Here is a 23,539-nt window from a genome sequence, read left to right as displayed (position 1 = left end):
ATCATATTTTGCTTATTTCAGTATGTAGAAATACTACTGATTGCACTAAAACACGGGGGATAAGAGATTTCAGTTAATTTCCGTAGACCTATGTAACGTATACGCACGCTCTTGGTATATGAGAATAAGCAAGCGCCAACGGCCCTATTTTAGCTTTTAATGTTCTTAGTACGGGAAAACACATTCTAAATCCCATGCATCACCAAAAGAAACAGAATACATGCTTGATACAAAGGTCAAAACTTTACCCATTGTCATGTACAGATGTTGTACAAAACAGAGAGAACAACTTTCGCGATCCCCCCCCCCCCCCCCCAATCAAAGGGAATACCAGTTAAAAGGAGTATACTTCATATGGGCACTTCACAGACACCTGCATCAGAATATCTGAATTTTTACACTTTACAGACCTTGAAAATGCTTCTTCCCGTCTCAAAACTATTCCCGCAGCGATTTTCTCAATTCAAGAAACCTCGTCTAATCTGTCAAGGAATCCTTTCTCAGCACTCTGCTGCACAACGGAAACATCAAAATCAATCCCATCAATGGATGCTGCCTCAAACTTTTCCCAAAGTTCTTTCTTCAAAGTGTTTTCTCCGGGGTGCTTTCCAATTTGAATGCTGCTTTCAGGCCCCCTCAGGATAGGAGTACTTTCAACAATTTTGAAGCTCCTATAGAGTCCTGTCAGAAGAATTGGAGAATGAGAAATCTTCATATGAGACGATCTCTTTAATCAAGTCAATTAAATAACAGCAAAAACAATCAACCTTGCTTGCAAGTTTCATGGGCCAATGAATGACCACCTTGAAGATCAACTTCAGTCACTGACAATAGGTTTGCTCCGTGATCAAGGACAGAACCTGCTTCATCAGGTAGCGACAACTTGTCATCTGGTGGCTCCATTAAGACACAAGTTTTAGGAGGCGATATCATCCTATAAGGTGATTCTTCAACCACCTTACTTCTGCTGCCATAGTTGTTACTAAGTTTTATTCCTGGGTGTTCAGTATACTGAAAAGACATTTTTTCCGAACTTTGACACAAAGATGATTCAGAATCTTGAGATCCCTCAGAAATCTTAACTCTGGTTGGGTAGGGCGTTGATTGATAGACTCCACGAGTAACATTTTGCCGAAACTCAGGAACAGGTTCAAGTAACACACAGGACTTGGGAGGGGATAATTTCAAGTAAGGGGTCATGAGAAGCATGGACCCTTCCCTTCCCAACAAATTTTCAGGAGAAGAACATCTTCCTTTGAGAATATCATCAGAAACTTTCCTTGGAGTTTGCTTTACCGCAGTACCCTCAAGCAAATCATCATTTTTCTCTCCAACTGCATCAAAAATAACTGGGGCTTGTACCATTGTGCTTGACGTAGTCTTTTCCAAGACTGATTTGGGTTCTTCCTGATATTTCACTGAAAATGCTTTTGGTCTTGGCAGAGGGGTGAGTAAAAATGGTTGTCTTCCGCCCTCCGTAGTGCAGCCAGCACGCCAGGAGACTAGGGGGGATGGGGAGACAAGTGAATCCAACTTGGTTGGTCGAGGGCTCTCAACAACATGGCTCGTATCCTTCTTGACATAGGCAACATTCCTACTGGTGGAAGGCTCTTCCAACTGATTAACAGGCTCTGTGGAGAGTACTTTTTGGAATCTAGGAATCCATGGCTGCAGGTTTAAAGATTAGAAAGACATAAAATTTAACAAATGAAAAGTACAAAGGTCAAAAAATTTTCACACTATTACACAATGAAGTTTGAGATCAACCTGCAAAGAAGTTTGCATTTCAGACAAAACGTTGGCAAACAATTCAATTTCCTTCATCCTTTGCTTGCTTGGAAATTTCTGTGCTTGGGCTACAAGTCCATCAATCTGTAAACAAATAAGTGTTCAAAACCATGTTAAACTGAGGTACATTACTAAGAAATTGCCCCGTGAACAAGACTTCCTCCGAGACACCAAGAAGAAGAGAGGACAGAACAGTCAAGTAGTATAGCAAGGTTACTACAACATCAATGGGAAAATGTCCTTCAAAGCATTTCCTCATTTGTATGTCCAATTGCATTGTGGACAATGCTGCTTTTACACTTTCCCAATAGAATGAACTACCAAGATTTGAGATCTTTATGCTTTCGAAATTCTTCACTATACATCCAAAAGTAGAAGACAACAAAACAAACTCCGGCATCAATACAAAGCAGTAAACGAGCACTTTCAGATATTAAGAAACATCCAACGAAGGTTTAACGAAGGCACTTTTTGTGATGTGATGTATGTGAGATAAAAAGATGATTGGGAATATAAAAAGGTGAATTGGAAAATGTGTTTATGATACAAGTGAAAAAATTTTTGGGAAAAATTTGCTATCCAAACATAGCCATTTATACTCACAAAATTTTAGCTTTTTTTTTAGCATTTTCACCTTATCACCTACTCTAACCATAGAAATAACGAAGGTTTTCAAGAAATAGTAGTATACTAGTATATCTGTTCCATTTAATCCATCCAGTAACAAAAAAATTCCACATAGGTTTCCTAACTATATTATCTAGGAATCTGAAACAAAGGTGATTTAAGTCTTACTAGGAATTATAATATGAATGGAAAAAGTAATATAAAAATATCATGGAAATATTCAAAGAAATTCAGTAAAGTACAGCCAGAAACCACCACCGGGGAGGGTGTGGAGAGAGGGGGGGGGTTTCATTATTCTAACGAGGCTATCAAAAGAATTTGAAAACCTAGGTTAGCCGATCAAATTATTCAAGCAAATTTCTAATGTCGAGAAAAGTAACCAATCAATTACTACGAACAAAAAGGGAAATTTTTTATAATAAAATAATTCCACAGATTGGAGTTATTACTTACGATATACTAGTTAATTACCTGATGAATGATGGATGAGAAGTCGGAATGGATGAGAAGGAGTCGGTCAAGGGCCCCGTCATGGTCTCCGACTTGTCGGAGTTGATTCCCTTCTTCATCTTCCTGGTATTTGACGGGGAGTTTCGTCGCAATTGAAGTAGAGAAGGTTTTGACAGCGTTAGAGACATCTCGCAGCGGCTTCCGAGCAGCTGATTTCGGTCTCGGCTTCGATTTTGTGGTCAGGCCGCTATTGTTCTTCGGCATTCTCGTCTCGTCTCGTCTCTCTCTCTCTGGTGTTTTCTACCTCTTAACGGTCACTGCTGCTGCCTCTCTTCCTCTGAATTTGAATTTTCTCACCAGAGCGTGGCACGTAATATTTTTTATTTTTCATATAGCCTCGAATTTCAAAAAAATATATATAGCCTCGAATTTCGAATTATCAACTTTCTAGAGCACAAGCCCTCTTATTTTTCTTGGAAGAAAAATAATTTTGACTTCTTTCCTTTCTTTTTTAATACCCCTGCAATAAGGGTGTTTTTGGGTGGGAAGAAAAAAATAATTCCAATAAACCTGTGGAATTTAATAGCCTGCATAATGGAGAGAAAAAAGAGACCTTTTTTTATATTTTTTCGTTTCTATATTGTACTCTCTCGTGTTTTTTCCTTGAAATGAGATAAAAATACTTAGTTCTTTCTCATCTTTTATTTTGATATTCTCATCATAATGTACTTCTTTATAAATTACACGTGATTAACAACTTAAAAACATCCTACACATGACCATTTTTAAACTATTATTAAGGCAAAAAAGAACATGAACTCAGAATAAATTAATTTATTATTATGGTCCAAACTATCAAGAGTACAATTCCTTTGGTTGTCTATGTGTATCTTTTTTTTGGGAGAACTGCACAAGTAGTCCCTTACATATAACAAATGTGAAAATTTAGTCCCTCAGATCGAAAATGATCAATTTTAGTTCTTAGCAAATAAAAAAGGATCAATTTAAGTCCCTTTTCACTTTTCCAACTAATTTTTACGCGGCAATATCTCACGCGCACACCACGTGGCCAACTTTTCAAGGGTAAAAATGCCAAACTACTTATCCGTTGATCAAAACTAAAATGTAAAGGACGAATACTTCCCAAAAAAAATCTCCATTTTGGTACTAACTCACCGTTCCATCTCCGTTCCTCTCAACCCAAAAAGAAATTTAATTATCACTATCCAGCAGTGGACTGATTTTGATGAAAAGGAGTGTTGGTGATTGAAGCGAAGAAGAAACAAGCGTACTAGAGTGATGGACGAAGAAAACATTCAATGGATCCCAAATTACAGTATGTATTTCTAAACCCTAAACTGTAAAATTTATGGAATGATGTCAGATACTATGTGAATAGTTTAAATACAGTTGCAATAAGCATGATTTGTGCAGTTAAGAAGTATTATTATATTGATTAGGGTCAATTTTATGTATTAAATTATTGTAAGTACATGTGGTCCCTTGTATTGTATTGTGTTGTCGCTTTACATAGATGGGCGGTCGGTCCCAAAACAATTTTTTTGTTTTTAACTGTCTCCTAAATGGTTGGCAGATGGTATGAATCGATTTTCTATTAGGGTCCACTATGAAGGTGAATTCACTGAGTTGCCGAACAAAGAATATCGTGGGAGTAGTGTAAAAACTGTTGACTATTGCAATCCTGACAGATGGTCTATATGTACACTTGATAGGGTTGCAGAAAAACTAGGTTATCCTGAATTTAGTGTAATATACTATTATTTAATACCCGGAAAGAACATAGAGGATGAGTTAGTGTATGTGTTATGTGAAGATGTTGCTCAAGATTTGGTTAGAGACGGAGTGAAATATGGTTTGGTTAATGTATACTTTGTGCACTTAAGAACCTACTCCATAAGTGAATGTGAAGCTAGACCATGTAAATCAAAAGAGATGACTGATCCTAAGGAAAATCAACAGGGTGGTAAGGTGCATGAAGAATCTTTTGATGTAGAAGAAATAGTGATGACTAATATTCCTGTAACTCAATCTGAAAATGAGGGTGAAAAGGATAGCATAGGTACTGGTGAGTTAGGAGCTAATAAACACATAGAGGAAACAGTTATAAGAGAGGAGAATTTAGATGAAATGCTTTCAAAAGTTGACATTAGAGTTGCTGATAAAAGAGATAATGGAGCAGATATAGGAGGGCCTGATTAGAATTTTAGAAAAGAACAAGATGGGACAAACTCAAAAGTACAGAATATAGGAAAAAATGCACCTTCTACTAGCAAATCACTAAAAGAGAAATCATTAAAGAAAAAATCCTCAACAAATAAAAAGCAGGCTAAAAAAGTTGAGAGAAAGAATAAGAGTAAGAACGAGACACATGTTGAGGAAGATGAGGAACCTAGTGATGGTGACAAATTCATTGATAGTGACTATGAATTTAATGATGAAGAAGACATAGTAAAATCTGTTAAAGACAGAAAAGCTGAATGGGAGAAAATTATCAAAAATTGCAAATCAAATAAGAGTACAAATGAGAGAACATGTCAAGTGGAGGGTGCTGAGATGGAAGAAGATGCTACAGACTCAGAAGAAGAAGATCAACTAAGAAAAAGAGCTAAGTTTCCAAAATTTAACCCTGAAACTGATATGATCGATCCCAAATTTGAGGTTGGGCAGATTTTTACTTGTAAGCAGTTGTTCATAAAAGCATGCAAGAGCCATGGAGTGGTTCACGGAAGGAAGATAAAGTTCAGTAAAAATGATGCAGAAGAGCTACGGCTTATTACAAGAACTGTAGCTGAAAAGTTTCTACAACTGTTATGCTAGAGAAAAAGACTTTTCAAATCAAGAGCATGCAAGGTGAACACAGTTGTGGGAGGACATTTGACCATGGACTAGCAAACTCAACTTTTCTGGTTGATAGATACAAAAAGGAGTTGGCTGCTATGGCTGACATGAAGGTGAGTACACTCACAGATAAAGTGAAGACTGATGTTAATGTCAACATCTCTAGGTGGCAAGCTTATAGAACCAAGAAAAAGGAAGAGAGTTTAGTTAATGGTGAACATGAAACCCAATACAACAAACTAAGAAACTATTGTAGGGAAGTAAAGAGGGCTAATCCTGGCTCAAATGTTTTAATGACCACTGTTGAAGATGATGAGGGAGAAGATAGGTTTGAAAGGTTGTATATTTATCTTAATGCATGCAAGACAGGCTTTTTAAGTGATTGTAGGCCTGTTGTCGGGTTAAATGGCTGCCATCTTAGAGGGCCCCACAAAGGTGTGTTGCTTACAGCTGTAGGAATTGACCCCAATGATCAGTTGTACCCCATTGCCTATGCTGTGGTGGAAATAGAAAATAATCTGACTTGGAAATGGTTCGTGGGTGAATTGCTGAATGACCTCCAAATAAAAGATGAAAATCATTGGACAATTATTACTGATAAACAAAAGGTATGTTAGTGTACTTTTCTGGGGTTTTTTTAAGCTGAGTTTGCTAGTTTTAATTTGATGATCTGTTTTCACCTTTTTATCTGTTGAAGGGACTGATTCAAGCTATTCAAGAGTTGCTTCCAGATGTGGAGTATAGGATGTGTGTGAGACACATGTACAATAACTTTAACAAGCTGCATGGTGGTTTGGCATTAAAGGAGAGAATTTGGGCACTTGCAAGAGCTCCTTACAAAAATCTGTTCAAGGCTTTGATGGAAGCTTTGAAAGTAGTTGATGAGGGTGCATTTCAATGGTTGTTTGACAACACAACACCGCAGCAATGATCCAGAGCTTACTTCAGAACCTCCCATAAATGTGACATTTTATTGAATAATTTTTGTGAGAGTTTCAACTCCAGCATTTTAGAAGCAAGGGAGAGACTTATACTAGGTATGTTGGAAACAAAACGACTTTATTTAATGGTTAGAATGGAAAATAAGAGGGAGTGGATGAAGAAGTATACAGGAAAGGTATGTCCCAAAATTTTAAAAAAGTTGGAAAAGGTAAAAACTGCTTCTAGTGCATGCATAGCTACACCTTCAGGGGATTGGAATTATGAGGTGAGATGTATGTATAGGGGTAGGTACACTGTGAAATTGGTTAGCAGAACTTGTAGTTGTAGAAGGTGGGAACTAAATGGCATTCCTTGTGCTCATGCAATGAGTGCCATTGCTTTGACAAAGGAGCCTCCCAAGAACTTTGTTCATGAATGCTACTCAAAAGAGGCCTATATGAGGGCATATGGGCCTATAATATATCCTCTCAATGGTGAGCATTTGTGGAAAGATTTGAAACACGGGCCTGTTTTGCCACCTGAAACCATCAAGCTTCCTGGCCAGCCAAAGAAGGTAAGAATGAGAGAACCAGATGAGCCACCAGCTGCAACAACTTCTTGAGGACAAACAAAGAGACTGTCTAGAGTTGGTCTAATGGATTATAAGTGCAGAAAGTGTAAACAGAAGGGCCACAATAGTAGGAAGTGTCCAAGCAGTCATGATCAAGGGAATATCCAGCAACAAGCTACTGTAGTTACAAGTAGCTCTCAGCCACAACAGCAGACTCCTAACATTGTGAATCCTGGTGCAAACAAGCAGTCCCAACCTCAGCAGTCCCAACCAGATTACCGACCTCAAAATGCTACTCCTATTGCAAAGAAGCAGTCCAATTTCACACCTGAAGCAGTTTTTGGTGCAAGTGGCTTGAAGACTGATACAAGTGACCAAGTATTGTTTGATCTCATCAGTCAAATCCCAGGTCAACTTACAACAAGCCAACCACCTACTCCAACATCGACAACAAAGAATGCAACATCTCCAGTTCATGTTTCTCTATTTGTTCATACTAATAATAGCATGTTGACTTTTTTCTATACTATTATTTACTTGAATTTCTGGTTGCCAATTGTCAGAGTAAGAAAATCAAGTACAGATGTGGTGTATGTCGGAGATTTGGACACACTCGAAGTAATTGTGATTCAACATTGGCCTCTCTCTATAGGAGACACCCATGGGAACCACCTGGATTGGCTGTAAGTATTGTCTACTACATGCATAATCTAAAGAAGACTGCAAAGATATATACTTCTAAGACTGCAAAAATTTCTATTGACTGTAAGTAATGACCTCCTCATTATTTTGTTTGTATCAGAGGCCTAAGAAGACTGCAAAGATATCTACTTCTAAAAGTGCTGCAAAGAGGGCTAAAAATGCCTAGATGACTACGGCATGTTATTGCAAAGAGGGATGACTGCAAAGATATCTACTTCTAAAAGTGCTACAAATGGATTATTTTTCGCCTTTTTGTCTTGTATTTGATTTCGGCGGACCTTTTTTTGGAGCAATGGAATTGACTTCTTAGTTCATTGCATTTTTTTTGATAAGAGGCGTATTATAATGAATGTACTTGGCTCGGTTATGTGCTATTTTTTCATTGCAATGGAATACATGCTCTTCTTATTTTTGAAGGGACTGATTATTGGTTCACGTTTTACTTTTTTTTCGCTTATAATATCGCCATTATCATCTTCATTATCTTTCAAGTTAAATTTTTATTCCATCTTATGCTGTAAGCTCATATTCAAGAAAAAATTACAATATACCAGAGAGAACTTAAGCTTCATAATTGCATTCCAACTCCCATTTGTACAATCAACAGGGCCACTAAACGTAACCCAACCTAAATACAGCAAATAAAAGCCACCCAGTTCCCAGTTCACCACTTGCACCAACAAATGCCAGTTACAACTCAATTTTTGCTCAACAAATTCTATACTACGAAAACAAACACCACAAACAGCAACAATTTCATCATTTTCTTCTTGTGTCTTGTTTCTTCCAACTTTGCCTCCAACTCTCTTAATCTCTTCGTCAATCTTCTTGTGTATCTCACTAATTTATCGCACCTCTCGCAACTGTCTGTATCATACCACTTGAAATAACCACAGCTGCCACCACCATTATGCTGTTCAAAATTACCTCTTCAAATTTCACATTTTCTAAAAGAAAAAAGAAACAAAAATCAGGGACACTTACTTCGTAGTAAGCGCAACCATAGAACCTCTTTTCTGGATTTTCAACTGTCCACGACGTCTTCACCCTAGCTGGTACACCGCAATTACAAGTTGGTGGTTCTGCCATGGAGATGAAGCTTTGCTTTTGGATTTGATTGAAATGAAAGAGAAGAAGAATTTTGAGAAGTATTTGTCCTTTACATTTTGTTTTTGGTCAACAGATAAGTTGTTTAGCATTTTTACCCTTGAAAAGTTAGCCACGTGATGTGCGCATGAGATATTCCGGACAAAAATCAATCGGAAAAGTGAAAAAGAACTTAAATTGATCCTTTTTTATTTGCTAAGGACTAAAATTGATCATTTTCGATCTGAAGGACTAAATTTTCACATTTGCAATATGTGAGGGATTACTTGTGCAGTTCTCCCCTTTTTTTTTCTCTTCTGACGCTTTGTTCGCCAACTAAGGACGTCAAAAGGATTCCAATTTACAATTCGTTCTAATCTCAACGGCGTACTTGACATGCTAACCTCAACCATGAATTGTTCAATACACTAAATTTATTTTTTTTATCATCTTTTAAAATACGACACCAAATTATTAGTTTTTTCATTCAATTCTTTTCGTGAGTTTAAGTGACGTCCCTGTTAGTACTTTAGTGTCTGTTTGATAACATAAAAAAGTGCTGAAACTGAATTCATTCAGACATTCAGATGTTTTGGGTGTTTGATAAATAAAAATTTGTCTGCTGAACTTATTAAGTGGTGCTGAATTTGTATGTATTTTTTTCAGTACAAGAATGTAACTGAATGCTTAATTTGATAAGAATCAAGAGATTTACTTCAACTATTTTATCTTATCTACCAAATCTATCTTTGTTTGTTAATTAAATTCAAAATCCTTATCTAATTAAATAACCTAATATTCTCCATCCAAAATTCTTATCTAATTAAACAACCTGACATTCTCTGTCTAATGGCTTTCTACTTCTATTTTCTCCCTATTTAATGATTTTTTTTACAATTTCTCCATGCTACTCACATCTGTCTACTCCTTATCTTTTTCCATCTTTCTACTCTTTCATAATTTTATCATTTTTTTTCTCCCAATTTTTTTTATTGCTACCGTACTCACCGATCTCAAATTCATTATTTCCAAGGTAGCGTCAACATTTTTCCATTGAAGTAATTAAATTTCTATATAATTTGGTGTGAATTTAAAACTTGTTTATTGCAGCTTCCTTTTACTTATATTTGGACTTTTCTTATCAAACTCTGATTTAAAAATATATTTGCACCGATATTTGGACTTTTTCATAATATATTTATTCTTTTATATTACTTTGACTTAAAAATAAATATTGGCATTTTCATACCTAACAATTTTAAGCTAATTAAATCATAGGTTCTATTTCCTTTTTGGATTAAAAGATAGAAGGGCAAAATTGTACAATTTAGCTTATTAAACATTAAATTATAAATGTTTGTCAAACAGTATAAATATGTTCATCATTAAGATTCAGATATTTATATATCTCTTTTCAGTGCTTAATATTCAGCAAATTGTTTCAGTATTTAGAATTCAGATTCAGTTTTATCAAACGGAGCCTTAGTGTATAGAACTAATCAATCAATTCTCTCTTGCATTGGCTGGCCCGGCTCATTTTACGTTGCAAGTCTATCCACTCCAAAGCCCGCCTACAATTTCTCAAGCTAGCCCAGCTTTAACTTTGTGTAAAATGTTTGAAAGAACCATTAATTGGAAAGAAAGATGGGTCTCTTTCCCCCTAAATATTGCTCAGCTGCTCAACCTTCGTTTGGATTAGCTGTTTTTTAGGGTGTTTTTAAAAAATTTATAGTAGCAGAGTTTTTAGATTATATTTTGGGATATTTTCAGAAAATATTTTGAGATATTTAAGAGTAGAAGAGTTTCTAGAATATATTTTGAGATATTTTTTAAAATTTTTAAAAAATTTAAATTAATTTTTAAATTATTGTTTAGAATATTTTTTAAAAACTTTTATTGTATTTAAAAAATTAATTTTTAAAAAACACTCCATCCATTGAAAAAAAAAAAACTCTTATTAATTTAATCCTCTGAACCTGGACGCGATCCATTGTCAAAGGACAAGATAATCATAAACTTCCCTTAGTAATCCCGAGACAGACAAAAATCAGTTTGTGATTGTAGTGCCACCATAGTTTGTTTGCATGCGCTGTATGTACTCTTACAGATATTTATATTCAACACTGTTAACCGTAGGATTCATCAATGACTCCGAAAAAGTAAGAAAACAAGGAAGGATTTTTATCAGCAATTATCTGAGCTCCACCATGCCTGTAGAAAGCTTGTTCAAAGAAGTTGAAGTCCCTCAACAGAAAAATTACAAAGAAATCATTTTTCCAAGAGTTCTATCCCCGAACCCAAATGGACTACCATCCTCATCTCCTACTCTTCCACTATTGACTGATGCCATCAAAGAAAGCAAGCCATGGCTAGAGTCACTTCTCCACCAATCCGGGGCTCTTCTTTTCAGGGGGTTTCCTCTGACCACTGCTTCAGACTTCAACAACGGTGTTGAAGCCTTTGGCTTTGATGAATTGCCCTACGTTGGTGGTGCTGCCCCCAGGACTAATGTTGTTGGCAGAGTTTTCACGGCTAATGAATCCCCTCCTGATCAGAAAATCCCTTTTCATCATGAAATGGCCCAGGTTACTACTTTCACTAAATTTTACTCTTTGAAGAAGATTATTGTCAAAATTTCTCTTATTAGGCCATTATTTGAGATATTATTGTTTTTTATTTTGCTTCAACTTTTTCGGTCTGATTAGTCAATTTGGTATCTGGTGATCTTTATTTTTTCTCGAAATTTTCTCTGTAATGATTTGACCTTGTTTTACAAGGTAAAGGTTGGATTTTTAAGCATATATTGAGCTTGTTCCAGGTGCTTCTTTTTTCTTTTTTCTTTTTTCCAATTTCACATGGGGTTTAGTGAACTTGCATGGACACTGGTGGGGTGGACTTAAGTTTGGTATTCCCTTCTAATATTCATGTTGTTTTGGTATGCCAGGTTCCCGAGTATCCATCCAAATTGTTCTTCTTTTGTGAAGTTGAGCCTGGTACTGGGGGAGAAACTCCAATAGTTCTTAGTCATATTGTATATGAGAGAATGAAAGAGAAGCATCCAGAATTTGTTGAGAAATTAGAAGAACACGGGTTGATATATATACGTGTTTTAGGAGAGGAGGATGATCCATCATCTCCAATTGGTCGCGGTTGGAAGTCTACATTTTTGACCAAGGACAAGTCTGTTGCTGAGGAAAGGTTTGTGTTTTGTCTCTTGTTTGGATGTAAAAATCACTTGTTCTGCTTAGGTATCTTGCTGCACTTTCTTTATTTTGCTTGTGATTGGATGAAAGCGTAAAGATTGGATCAAGCCAATCTTCCCCCGCAAGCACATATTGCAAAATCTAGTTAAGTCCAAAAAAACACACCCGGGGAGCTGAAAGTGTAGAGATAAAAGGAACATCTCATAGACTATTGCTGTTGCCGGCTAGTTCTTTGTGGACATGACTGATAGATGAAACATCAGGTAGCAGATGCACTGCCATGTAATAAAGGCGTCCTATTGCATATCTTGTTAATTCTGAAAACGACAGTTTATGCAACTAGAATTATCTCTCATTAGAGAGCAGAAGGAGCTGGCATGCGATCTTCGGTGTATTTTGGAGTGGATTAAGTGCCAACAGTGGTGTATCAATGGATACAATTCAACACATTCATACGTCTTACAGAACCTCAGTTGAAGTACATATTGCGGAAGTAACCGTCAACAACGCGAATTTTGCTTGTTGCTGATAATGCTAAGTTTACTCCTTTTGGTTGTTAACAATGCAATATCTGCTCTTCCCACCATCAAAGGCTTGCATCTTTAATCTCCTTAAAGTTCAAATGAGTTAGTATAATTACAAAGTTCCTCTACTATCTCATCTTCATCTATATTTTGTGTCGTTGAACTCTTGAATTTGATCTGGAAGTCAACAAATAGCTCATATTTGACAGGGCTGCTAAGCTGGGAATGAAGCTGGAATGGACAGAGGATGGTGTGAAGACAATAATGGGCCCTATTCCTGCTATTAAATTGGACAAAACAAGAGAGCGCAAGATATGGTTCAACAGCATGGTAGCTGCTTATACAGGTTGGGAAGATAAGCGAAATGATCCTGTAAAGGCAGTCACTTTTGGGGATGGGAAACCTTTGCCGGCTCATATCATCTATGACTGCCTGAGAATCCTAGATGAGGAAAGTGTTGCCATACCATGGCAGAAAGGGGATGTGTTACTAATTGATAACTTAGCTGTTCTTCACTCTCGAAGACCATTCAATCCTCCTCGCCGCATACTTGCTTCATTATGCAAGTAAGACTTGCAGAAAGAGTCTTTCTTGTGGTTTGCAGGTGCCTAATTGTACAAGTAAGAGTGCTTGCACTATGTCCTCGCAGAACAACGAGCTTTTGCTTTTTTTTTGGAGATACCTATTTCTCTTGCTATTATACAACAGTAAGAAGTACTATTTCTCTTGCTGAAGCTGCTCTGCCTTTGTAGATAGATAACAAGTACAAACAGCTCTGAAGCACACTAGCTTCAACAGTTAGGGAGAATTAGCTTTATATGACCTATTATTAATAGTGCAATTCCTGCTGTATCATCAAGCACTATGGATAATTGTTAGTAGCTCTTATATAACCTGAAAAAAAAATAAACGCCATGCATGTTGCATTTACATTGGCTTGCTTGCACCCCCGTCATCGTATGTTTAAATGTCAAGTAACAGAGGAAACTAGGCCGTAAAAGGCAAAGATCACGATGTTTGAATAGCACCACCGAAAGATATGAACTTTGGTCCTGCCACCTAGTTTTCTTGAAAAAGGCGGCCACTTTCTTCTTTCTTTTTTTTTTTTTTGACTTTTTTTGATTTGTTCCTATTAAAGGGAGGAATTAAGATGGCCCAAGTTGATGTGGGAGCGAATCACCAATAAGTATCGACTGCAAATACGAACCACTTTTCTAAGACCATGTTAACCTCTATAAGTCGGTATTTTACTGATGAGTTTGGTTAAAATGGAAGGAAGAATAAGCAATAGCAGTCAAAAGAGCACGATTTCAGGATATAAATCAACGGAGCTGCCAGGAAAAGCAAGACAAAGCACAAAGCGCAGATGAAGACTTTCGCGTCTGAACCTGCTTTGCCATCTAATAAAGCAATTCTGAAAAAAGTCTTAGAAAGTCGAGTCACAATCGGGGTCTTACTTTATTTCAGATCCATAAAACCTTCGTAACAGAAGCTGATTAATGGATTTAACTAATATAACACCAATGACCACAGGAGGAGGTGTTCAAACTGATAACCATTTGTTCATGTCACTCGTATTTCAAAACCAACAGAAGCCGCATTCCTCTTCAGTTTCCCATTTATACATACAAAACTTTCCTTTTCAGAGGCAAAGTTACAAAAGAATGCTACAATGAAAAGGGATTTGAAAACAGGAAAAAGAGCACGAGGGTCCGTCCATATATAATTGAGGCGGATGAACTGTGCAGCTATACAAACCAAAGCAGCGAGTAGCAGAGAAGAGACTATGCAGGAAAATGTTTTTGAGTAGCACAACTGGAATATTTGAACTCTGCTTCTGCTGCCTATCTACCTTGAACAAGGCCGCTAAACACTTGGCTATTTCCAGAAAGAGTTGCTTCCCATTCAACAGAGGACAACTGGATGTGAGATAGTGATATCACAACTTGCTTCATGTCTGGTCTAAGAACGGGATCATCATCCACACATTGTTTTGCCAGCATAGCCATCTAAACAACATTGGGATCAAATAACAAGGTGAGTTATACTGGTTTGCACAGTACGACTATGGTCCATCAAATACACCCTCAAGTAAAATATGTATTCATATTCATTTTGTTATAATCTGTCGGGACTTTTCTTCCAAGGAGGAGACAGCTTTAGTTTCCCCCAACTCTAAACAAATTTCACTGAAAGTTGTCTCTAGTGTCATTGTCTAAAATTTTTGAACCCAAAAGACAGCATTTTTAGGTTAATATGTTGGTCATTTACCTTAAAAAGGCAGTCATGTGGATACAAATCCATGAGATTGGGATCAACATGTTCTCTTAAACTTGACATACTCATGGAGTCAGGTGAGTTCCTCAGAGCTGCCAGCATCTGCAGTTTAAGAAGATTTAGGGGAATGCAGTAGCTTTTGTTATGAAGTTTCATGCATAACTTGTCTCTCAGCACCTTAGGACCATGTTATGCATAACAGATATAAATGTAAAGAAATTAACAAAGGCGATTCAAAATCAATTTAAGTTTAAAAGCTTAGTTGCAAGCAGGAAAGTTGTTATCACTGAACAAGTTAAAGAAATTATATTGGGCAGCTGTCTTTCCAGCCATAGATATGCAAACATGCATAATACAGACCAGGTTCTCCTGTAGCTGCCAACATCTATGCAACTAAATCATCGTTTCCAGAATAGGAAGGAGAGAAGCAACTTTACCTCTCTTATTAAACTGCTCTTTTTCCATCAAGTGGTTGATCCGTTAAATATGTACTACACCATATTTACACAGAGTTTCAAGCATATTAAGCAAAGAATATGCTGCTTTTATGTGCATGTCAATTAGTAAATCATATTAATCTTTTCAGGAAAAAGAAACAGCTTGATGAAGAAGACATGAATAGACAGAAAGAAATGATATTTTTTTCTCTCTTGCACAGTACATTAGTGGTCTTTTTCCAATGTTGCAGTATAGTGCACTACATTACTCAAATTTGAGAATGCTTTCTTCCTGGGAGAAGCAATTTTCACATGATTGAGTTCACCAACTTATAAGACCAATATGTTTAACAGTGGAATAGCAGAACTTACAATAGATGCCAATGACCTCCTATCGGCACTTTTTGGTGCAATGCCTTGGGTGCGGGTAATGGCTTCCTTTCCTGATATCATCTCGAAAAGTACAACACCAAATGCATACACATCACTCTTATTAGTTGCTAGTCCATCCCTTAAGTATCTGCAGAAGCAAAAGAAGCAGCAGTGACAACATTGAAACAATATTGTTAAAACTTGTTATAAGTGATTTACAGTCATGGCATATCAACTTACTCTGGGGCTAGATAACCAAAAGTTCCAACAACAGTTGTCGCTGATGCTTCTCCATCATTGGTTTTCCCAACAAGTTTTGCCAAACCAAAATCTGAGATCTAAATTTGAGGAAGGAATTCAACAACTGAAGAAAGTGGACATAAAACAAAATGAAATGATAAGGGCAATGATTGAAAACCTTTGCCCTAAAGGATCCATCCAGCAGGATGTTACTTGTCTTGATATCTCGATGCACATAATGAGGCTTTGTGTGCTCATGTATATACTCCAGGCCTCTAGCAGCATCAACAGCAATCTGAACCCTCATGTTCCAAGAAAGTGCAGTATGACCTGTCCAGTCAATGAAGAACTGCCATATAAACAGAATGGGTTTGCAAGAAAATATTGTCTCCAGACCAGCCAGCTCCAACAACAGTAGCAGCAAGTGACTAGATATAATAAGAACAATAATGACATCCTGCCGGAGACTCTAAATACCAATGGAACATTGAGGTATGAGTTTCAGACATTATGAAGAAATAATATTCAGCTGTTTGATCAGAATCATACCAAACTTTCTTTACGCATAATGCTAATGACCATATACTACACAGAAGACAAAAGGGATTTCAATTACCTAAGAAGTTAAGAAGTTACTACAACTGTATTAACTTCTTTGTTTGGAAAGACATATGGATAATGCATGATCTAGGAATTACAAGCGAAAAACCAAAATAAAAAAAGGAAAGACTACATAAAATGGAATCCCACCCTTGTTCTGGGGATCATGCAAGTGGCTGTTGAGAGAACCCTTTTGGGCATGCTCATAGATTAGGAAGAGTTCATCATCCGTGGCCGCATAACCAATCAGTTCTACCTTCACAATACAAATTGATACCCCCAAAAAAAAAGAAGGTCAAGATGATGCCAAAAGATCATTTAGAAAAGGCCAAAAATTACACTTCTTAGGAAAATAATCCGCAAAATCATTACCAAATTGGTATGATGAACCTTGCACAGCACTTTCATTTCTGCTGTAAATTCCTTAGTCTTTGTGGTTGTCATCCTTTTGATTGCAACTTCCTGAAAATTTGTAGCATGAAATAGAGGGACTAGGAAAATATTCTCACAACTGGAATTGAACTTTAGCAGAAGCACTATAAAAGAGTCAAGAACCTGGTCGCGAAGAAGGCTGTAGTACACAGGACCATATCTTCCATGCCCAAGAAGATTAGAGTCCGAGAATCCATCAGTGGAAGAGAAAATTTCATCATATGTAAAAACTACGGGCTTTTCCATGTCAAAGACATCGGTGCCTATAACTGCAGAAATCAAGAGAAGAAGGCAAATCGAATTTGCAAAATTTCATGAAGAAAATGTCACAGATGTCATTATGTGAGTGCATGAGATGCAAACTAGATCTCTGCTCCCAATTGAAAACCAATTTGAGAGGAAGTTACTTCAGGCCATGTGAGCTAATGAAGTGAAAAAATCCTCTAGCAGGAAAATAAAAACTTTGCACAATAGACTTACAAAATTCTTACTAACTGAATACCTAGTTGTAACATAAGTAATGGAGCCACTTGCAAGACTAACCTTTAGGAATATTCATCTGGCGGTCAGTAGCTTCACCATTAGGCTGTTTCCAGTCCCCTGATTTGCAACAGATATACCTCCCCGAACCACAACAGAAACTCGTATTCCGCAGAATATGAAATTTATGAGAATTTTTTTCATTAGAATTTTTAGGATGACCTACTAGAGCTCCAGAAAAACAGCTTGATGACCTTAAGGAAATAAAAACAGCTACAAGGATGACGACAAGCACCAGACCAACTGCCAAACTTCCAATTATCCACCAATATGGCACATGAGTCTTGTGATTTACCTGTGTAGCTGCCAAAAGTAAATTTAACTAGTAACTAGTTTTCCCAAAATCCCAAATAAGGGGCTTTAATACAAGAAAGAATTGATTGGTCAAAAGTAGTCTTTTCACCAGGAGACTGTGTTTGGAAGCTTTTAACTTATAAAAGGGACCAGACACAGCCCTTTATAAAAGGCACTTCCCTCCAATCAGCTAGTAAACAAGCATAACCACAGCTAGAATTTCCGTCTTGACATGTATCAAACGATCATTAATGCATGCATATACCAAGAATGCATTGTTGCTAAGATCCCAAGAGAATTCCATTTCACTCATTCTTGACTTCTTCATCAACAGCCACCAATTAATAGAAGACATATTGAATGAGAATAGTTAACCATGCTAATCAATCATATCAATGGAGTTAAGGAACCTGAAGACTTCCTTGAAAGTATGGGAATTACTGTGAATAAAAACTGTACCTGCAATATCACTATCAGATGGTTCTGGGACTGGAGCTGGAGTGATGGGATTCTCCACATGATAAGGCTCACCAGGAACTAAGAGACAATAGAATTGGAAAAAAAAAAAAAAGACCAATTACAAGAAGATGGTACTAATCCCATTTCCGTTTCAAGATGAATAGAAACACACTGTCCAAATAATTTCATAAATATGTGTTCAAGGTAAAATATTTGACCTCTAACTTATCAAAATAGGAAACCAAGATAGAAAACAAACTGACACATTACAAAGCTAATTTTGAGAAGAGACTATACAATTACATGCAAACTGCACCAGTACAGCTTTTTCACAAACTAGCATGCATAGTCCTCATTTAGAAGTTATTCACTTGCTTCAGCATACAAAACTCTCCAATGTTTCCAAGAAAGACAGATATCCTGATGGATGTCTAATGTGCATTTGTATACAAGCCAAGACTGATCCACTAAATATTGTTCATGAAGTTACACCACAATAATGTAGACTTCCAAGCATGCTACATAGACTTTGCAGATTCAGAATATACCAGACTCTAGATACATTTACACTCTACCGGTGCAGGTTAGTCATAATATTCTAAATTGGTATGCACATCAAAAGGAGATGAGGGAGATGTTGGTGCTCTCCGAGGGGGTTTGCTCTAAATGAACTTTGGATGCAGAATCATTAAATTGAGATGCTTCATTCATGTAACTCTTGTTCTTGTCAAAAGCATCAGAAGAGATGGACAGTAGTTGCCAGAGGAAGATCAATACTTGTGTTCTAGGAAGACTGTTGAAAAATTATTCAGCATAGTTGAGATGCATTGTTCTAATGTGATAATAATTTCCATATCCTACAAGATATTGCATCATCACGAGTAACACAAGATGCTACAGGTAAAACAAGAACCTCAGGTCCATAATTACTGATGGACAGAGAGAGTCTCTGCTATATGAGTTTTACCAATTTGGAATTCAAAGTGCTAATTTATGTCCAAATGTGCATGCCTTCCGAAACTTCAGGATCCCTAACCTTATACTTGGAATCGTAAGAAACCCATGAAATCACGAAGCAATTGTAATCCATTCTCTCTTAAACTTGCTTTTAACAATAACGCATATCAGAAAGCTTGATTTTCCAACAACAATAACTGCACGAGTTTTGGTGCTAGAAGGGGATTACAAGTAATGTCCACCGTATCCCCCACTGCGATAGAAAGTCAGAAGCATCAAATGGCCAAGATAGGTTGCTCGAGGGGAAAGGGACAGTAACGGATAGACAATTTTAAGGCATTCAGACTAAAAAATGCACATCCTAAGGCATTCAAACTCCAAAATGTCACATCTCTCAACCAGTTGTCATATCACTCTAGCTAGTATGACTAAATGCAGAGTTCATATTATACACTGCCACATGCAGCAAATTCTACAAGTAACCTCAGCTTAATCCTACCTTATTAGACAGATATTGTTGGCAATAAACGATTAATTTTGGTACAAGACTACAATAACTGGTACAAAATACTTTGAATCATGCAGCCCCTATATGTTTTAGAAATAGGCATTAAAAGGAACTCGAGCACAAAATTCAATGCCACTTTGCACAAGTTATCCACACAATCATACAGGACAATTCGTTTCACCAACTTAAAATTCAAGAGATCATTGAAATCGATGAAGCGACAACACTAAAACCCTGTAACGAAAAACACTTTTTCAAATTAAGTAACTGACATCACCAACACAAAAAAAGAAAAGAAAAGGCAATTAGCATACCTGAATTCAAGGGTATGAAGTAAAGTTGTCCAACAGTGACATTATCAGGATTATCCAGCCCATTAGCAGTCACAATACTATCCATGCTGACCCCAAATCTACTAGCTAGAGATTCCACACTATCCCCATCTCTCAACATATAACTCATCAAGTAATTCCACAAACCATTGGAGCAGCCACAAATAAGCCTCAAGGACACAACTGCACCTTTCCTTGCCTCCCTAGTGAAATTAGAAGAGAAATAGGCCAGCCCATTATAGGCCTCCACCACCATATCATAAACAGATCCATTGTTCTGTCTCACAGTGAATGTAGTATTGCTCAAGTACTTCTTGATAGTAGGAGGACAAGAACAGTTCTTTCTAATGAATATGTAGTCTCTACCATTACCTTCAATGGTTATATCTTGAGGCAATACATCAAACATGCTCTGGATCACCGGCAGAGTCTGGTCTGAGGCGGGCTTAAAGGCTAGGAAGGAGGTACATAGCCTAATGGGGTCCGAGCAGTTGAGAGGAACTGGATATGCCGAGCAAAGAGGGACTAATCGTGATATGAATGCCAGTGCTAAAATGATCAGAGTTCTTTGATTTAGACAATCCATTTACTAAAAAGATTGAATCTTTGATCAATCCAGGTTCAAGATATTGATGGAATAGCAGTATATTCAATCAAGAGTAAGCTAAAAATGCAGAATTGTTCAAAAACATGATAATTCTGCTAATTATATTGACTAAGCCTTTGTGTAGTTGGAAGAAGGGGTGTTGTTAATGGTAATGCTGAAGCTAAGGAGGCTTGAAGAAGCAGGGAAGGAAGGAACTAGGGGACTGGGTACAGAGCATTTTGGATTGTTCCTTTTGGGCTAAAGGGAGGGGGGACTGACTGAGCGGTAACTGCTAGGACAGTAAAAAAGGGCAAGGGATGGCCACATTTGTGATCAAGGAGACACACAAAATCATCCATAGATATTTAGAGCTTTTGCTTTAGATAAATAATCTTTGTTGCCTTCTAGTTCTTTTTGGCTGTTAGAGAAAAGGATTGTTGATAATTACCATAAAGAATCTCTCAAAAAATCACCATAAGGAATTACGCTTTACAGAAGTTGCAAATGAATAACTCTTGATGTTGAAATGTGACTGTTGAATGTCTGAATATATCTTATTTATATATACATAGTAAGTTGTCTTGCATGTAAAGATAGCAATATATATACCGTTTGTATATGCATAAGAAATGTTAAATTTTTTTTGAGAGAAAAGTTACCAAACCAATGAGATATAAAGCTAAAATTTTAAGAATTAATTTTCTATATATTAACTGTGTAATGACTTATCTATTTTGAATGAACGATAGTTATATAAAATTTAAATTTTATATTTAACTTTTATACATGTACCATAGACTCAACAATAATAATATATGCATTGTAACTATATATATATATATATATATAAAAAAGATTTACTCAAATTTCAAATTATGTACCAATCATTCCAAAATTTATGATGGTAAAATTGGATTGGATGAAATACTTGTCTTCTTTAATATTTCATGCCATGGCCAAACTGCAGGTTTTTGCTTAAAATAAAATGGTTTAGTTTGATAAGCAACCATTATTGAAGACCCAAGCACGTGGAGTAGGGACATCTCTATGCGTCTGGCTTGCCCGAGGGCAAGGGGCAATAGTTTGGACTTTGGAGGGGTGGATACATATTTTTTCAAGATTTTCCTTAAATAGTAACTTATATGCCCTTTATGCTGCCAAATATCACATTACCTGAATCATCACGATCCAAAAAATGTCAACAGTAAAAAAAAGACCCATAATACTTGAAACATAACTAATAAACTGTAAGTCGAGCTGAAAATCTTACTACTATACAATCTTATAATCTTGATGAGTCTAGTTTAACTATTTGTGGAGTTGTTAAGAAAATAAAAAGATCCTATTGAAGGAAATTTAATGACCTAAGGGCTAAGGGGACCATAATTGGGAATTTTGGATCACAAATTTTGGGAAAAGCAAAGCACAAGTTGGGAGTTGCGAATTGCGAGACTGTCTTTTCTTTTTTGTACACGCAATAAATCATATACTATAACTACTCTTATTCTACATTAGGGGCAGAAGGACCTAAATAGGTCAAGGGAAATCTAGTGAATCACCATCGATCCAGACGAGTGCCTATGTACCTGCTTATGAAATAATTGTCGACACAATAAATTCTATGTAACAACTACTTCCATTCTACACTGGGAGGAGGGTGATCTAAATAGATTAAGGGAAACACGATGAATCACCATCGATCCAAATGGATATCTATGCACTCATTGGAGAAATATTTTCAAAAATTCTGAATATTAGAATACAAGTTAATAAATTTGATCTTTTAACTTACATCCAAATCTAAATAAAGATTTAAAGTTCTCTTGATGGCCTAGGTTGAGAGAAGAAATGGAAACGACAGTTGGTTTGGGACCCACGTTGTGGCGCGGTATGGCGCCAATAGCTTAAAAAATCGCCGATGGCTTGGCGAGGAAATAGACGACCTGAACCTCAATAACAAAATAAACGTTGACTGGAAAGTCAAAGTTAACCCAAGAAGAAACAGAAACAGACAAGCTCCGAGTCATATTCAGCCGAGGAAAAATCGTCTGTGTTTGGTGCATATAAAATAGTGCGGAGCTCGTTTGACCATGTAGGTCCGCACGTCGACTGAAGACAACTGTAAAAATATGCAGTCCAGTATGGCATTTCAAAAGGCTGATGAAAGCATTAGGTAAATCACAGGAGAAAGTTTGATTCAATTCTCCTGGAAGAAATTTTTACTTGCCTCAGAGGGCCCAACTTATATGTCACGCAACAACTTTTGTGAAAATCTTTCTTGTTCACATGACATATAAATCTCGAACAAGAATTTTGCACCATTGATTCATCTTGAAAATGGGTTAATGGAGATGAAACAAACAGGCATAGAAAATGTCTTGAACAACACGCCAGGTATGAGTCATTTTTTCACAAAAAATCATGTGTTTAAATACCGTTGATATGAGAGTTATGCTGGTGTTATGCTCTATAAAAATATTTATAAGTAACTTATGATTTTGGAAATATATGCTAATCGATAATGATGATCGAAGTAAAATTCGTCCAGACAAAAGAAAGAGGAGGACAATTTATAAGAATTCTTATAAGTGACCTACGATTATGCATGCATATCCTAACTCGTTATGATAATTAGAATCGAAATCACCCGATTTTTTTATTCTAAAAAAAAAAACTGAAAAGGGGAAGCACAGAAAGACCGGTTAGCATCTTAAAAAAGGCAAACGCTGCACGAGAAAAGCGGGAAAAAAAAAAAAACCTTGGGGAGAATGGAA

General features: G+C 36.7%; 5 protein-coding genes across 5 annotated transcripts; 3 read left to right on the top strand and 2 right to left on the bottom strand.

The window, feature by feature from the left end:
- Nucleotides 1-199: 199 nt before the first annotated feature.
- Nucleotides 200-3,244, bottom strand: LOC140005887 (uncharacterized). The gene is made up of 4 exons (XM_072047074.1): nucleotides 2,887-3,244; nucleotides 1,768-1,872; nucleotides 768-1,668; nucleotides 200-681 (listed from the first exon to the last, which is right to left on the bottom strand). Exons 1-4 carry the CDS (start codon nucleotides 3,127-3,129, stop codon nucleotides 464-466), a joined length of 1,467 nt encoding a protein of 488 aa, XP_071903175.1. The 5' UTR covers nucleotides 3,130-3,244; the 3' UTR covers nucleotides 200-463.
- Nucleotides 3,245-5,439: 2,195 nt separating this feature from the next.
- On the top strand, nucleotides 5,440-6,655 carry LOC140005819 (uncharacterized). The gene is made up of 3 exons (XM_072046778.1): nucleotides 5,440-5,681; nucleotides 5,801-6,332; nucleotides 6,422-6,655. Exons 1-3 carry the CDS (start codon nucleotides 5,440-5,442, stop codon nucleotides 6,653-6,655), a joined length of 1,008 nt encoding a protein of 335 aa, XP_071902879.1.
- A 144-nt stretch (nucleotides 6,656-6,799) lies between these two features.
- On the top strand, nucleotides 6,800-7,267 carry LOC140005818 (uncharacterized). The gene has a single exon (XM_072046777.1). The coding sequence runs from the start codon at nucleotides 6,800-6,802 to the stop codon at nucleotides 7,265-7,267; it is 468 nt and encodes a 155-aa protein (XP_071902878.1).
- Nucleotides 7,268-10,998: 3,731 nt separating this feature from the next.
- LOC140005885 (clavaminate synthase-like protein At3g21360) lies at nucleotides 10,999-13,661 on the top strand. The gene is made up of 3 exons (XM_072047064.1): nucleotides 10,999-11,589; nucleotides 11,949-12,202; nucleotides 12,941-13,661. The coding sequence occupies exons 1-3, from the start codon at nucleotides 11,089-11,091 to the stop codon at nucleotides 13,299-13,301; spliced, it is 1,116 nt and encodes a 371-aa protein (XP_071903165.1). The 5' UTR covers nucleotides 10,999-11,088; the 3' UTR covers nucleotides 13,302-13,661.
- Nucleotides 13,662-14,165: 504 nt separating this feature from the next.
- On the bottom strand, nucleotides 14,166-21,086 carry LOC113742668 (lysM domain receptor-like kinase 3). The gene is made up of 11 exons (XM_027270565.2): nucleotides 20,162-21,086; nucleotides 18,383-18,460; nucleotides 17,633-17,932; nucleotides 17,213-17,358; nucleotides 17,030-17,119; nucleotides 16,808-16,913; nucleotides 16,236-16,387; nucleotides 16,058-16,155; nucleotides 15,818-15,965; nucleotides 15,003-15,110; nucleotides 14,166-14,740 (listed from the first exon to the last, which is right to left on the bottom strand). Exons 1-11 carry the CDS (start codon nucleotides 20,763-20,765, stop codon nucleotides 14,576-14,578), a joined length of 1,995 nt encoding a protein of 664 aa, XP_027126366.2. The 5' UTR covers nucleotides 20,766-21,086; the 3' UTR covers nucleotides 14,166-14,575.
- Nucleotides 21,087-23,539: the final 2,453 nt, after the last annotated feature.

This window comes from Coffea arabica, chromosome 4e (genome assembly GCF_036785885.1).
Source record: "Coffea arabica cultivar ET-39 chromosome 4e, Coffea Arabica ET-39 HiFi, whole genome shotgun sequence".
Taxonomy (NCBI): Eukaryota; Viridiplantae; Streptophyta; class Magnoliopsida; order Gentianales; family Rubiaceae; genus Coffea; species Coffea arabica.
The sequence above is the reverse complement of the archived record's forward strand: the minus strand, read 5'-3'. Positions and strand labels throughout refer to the sequence as shown.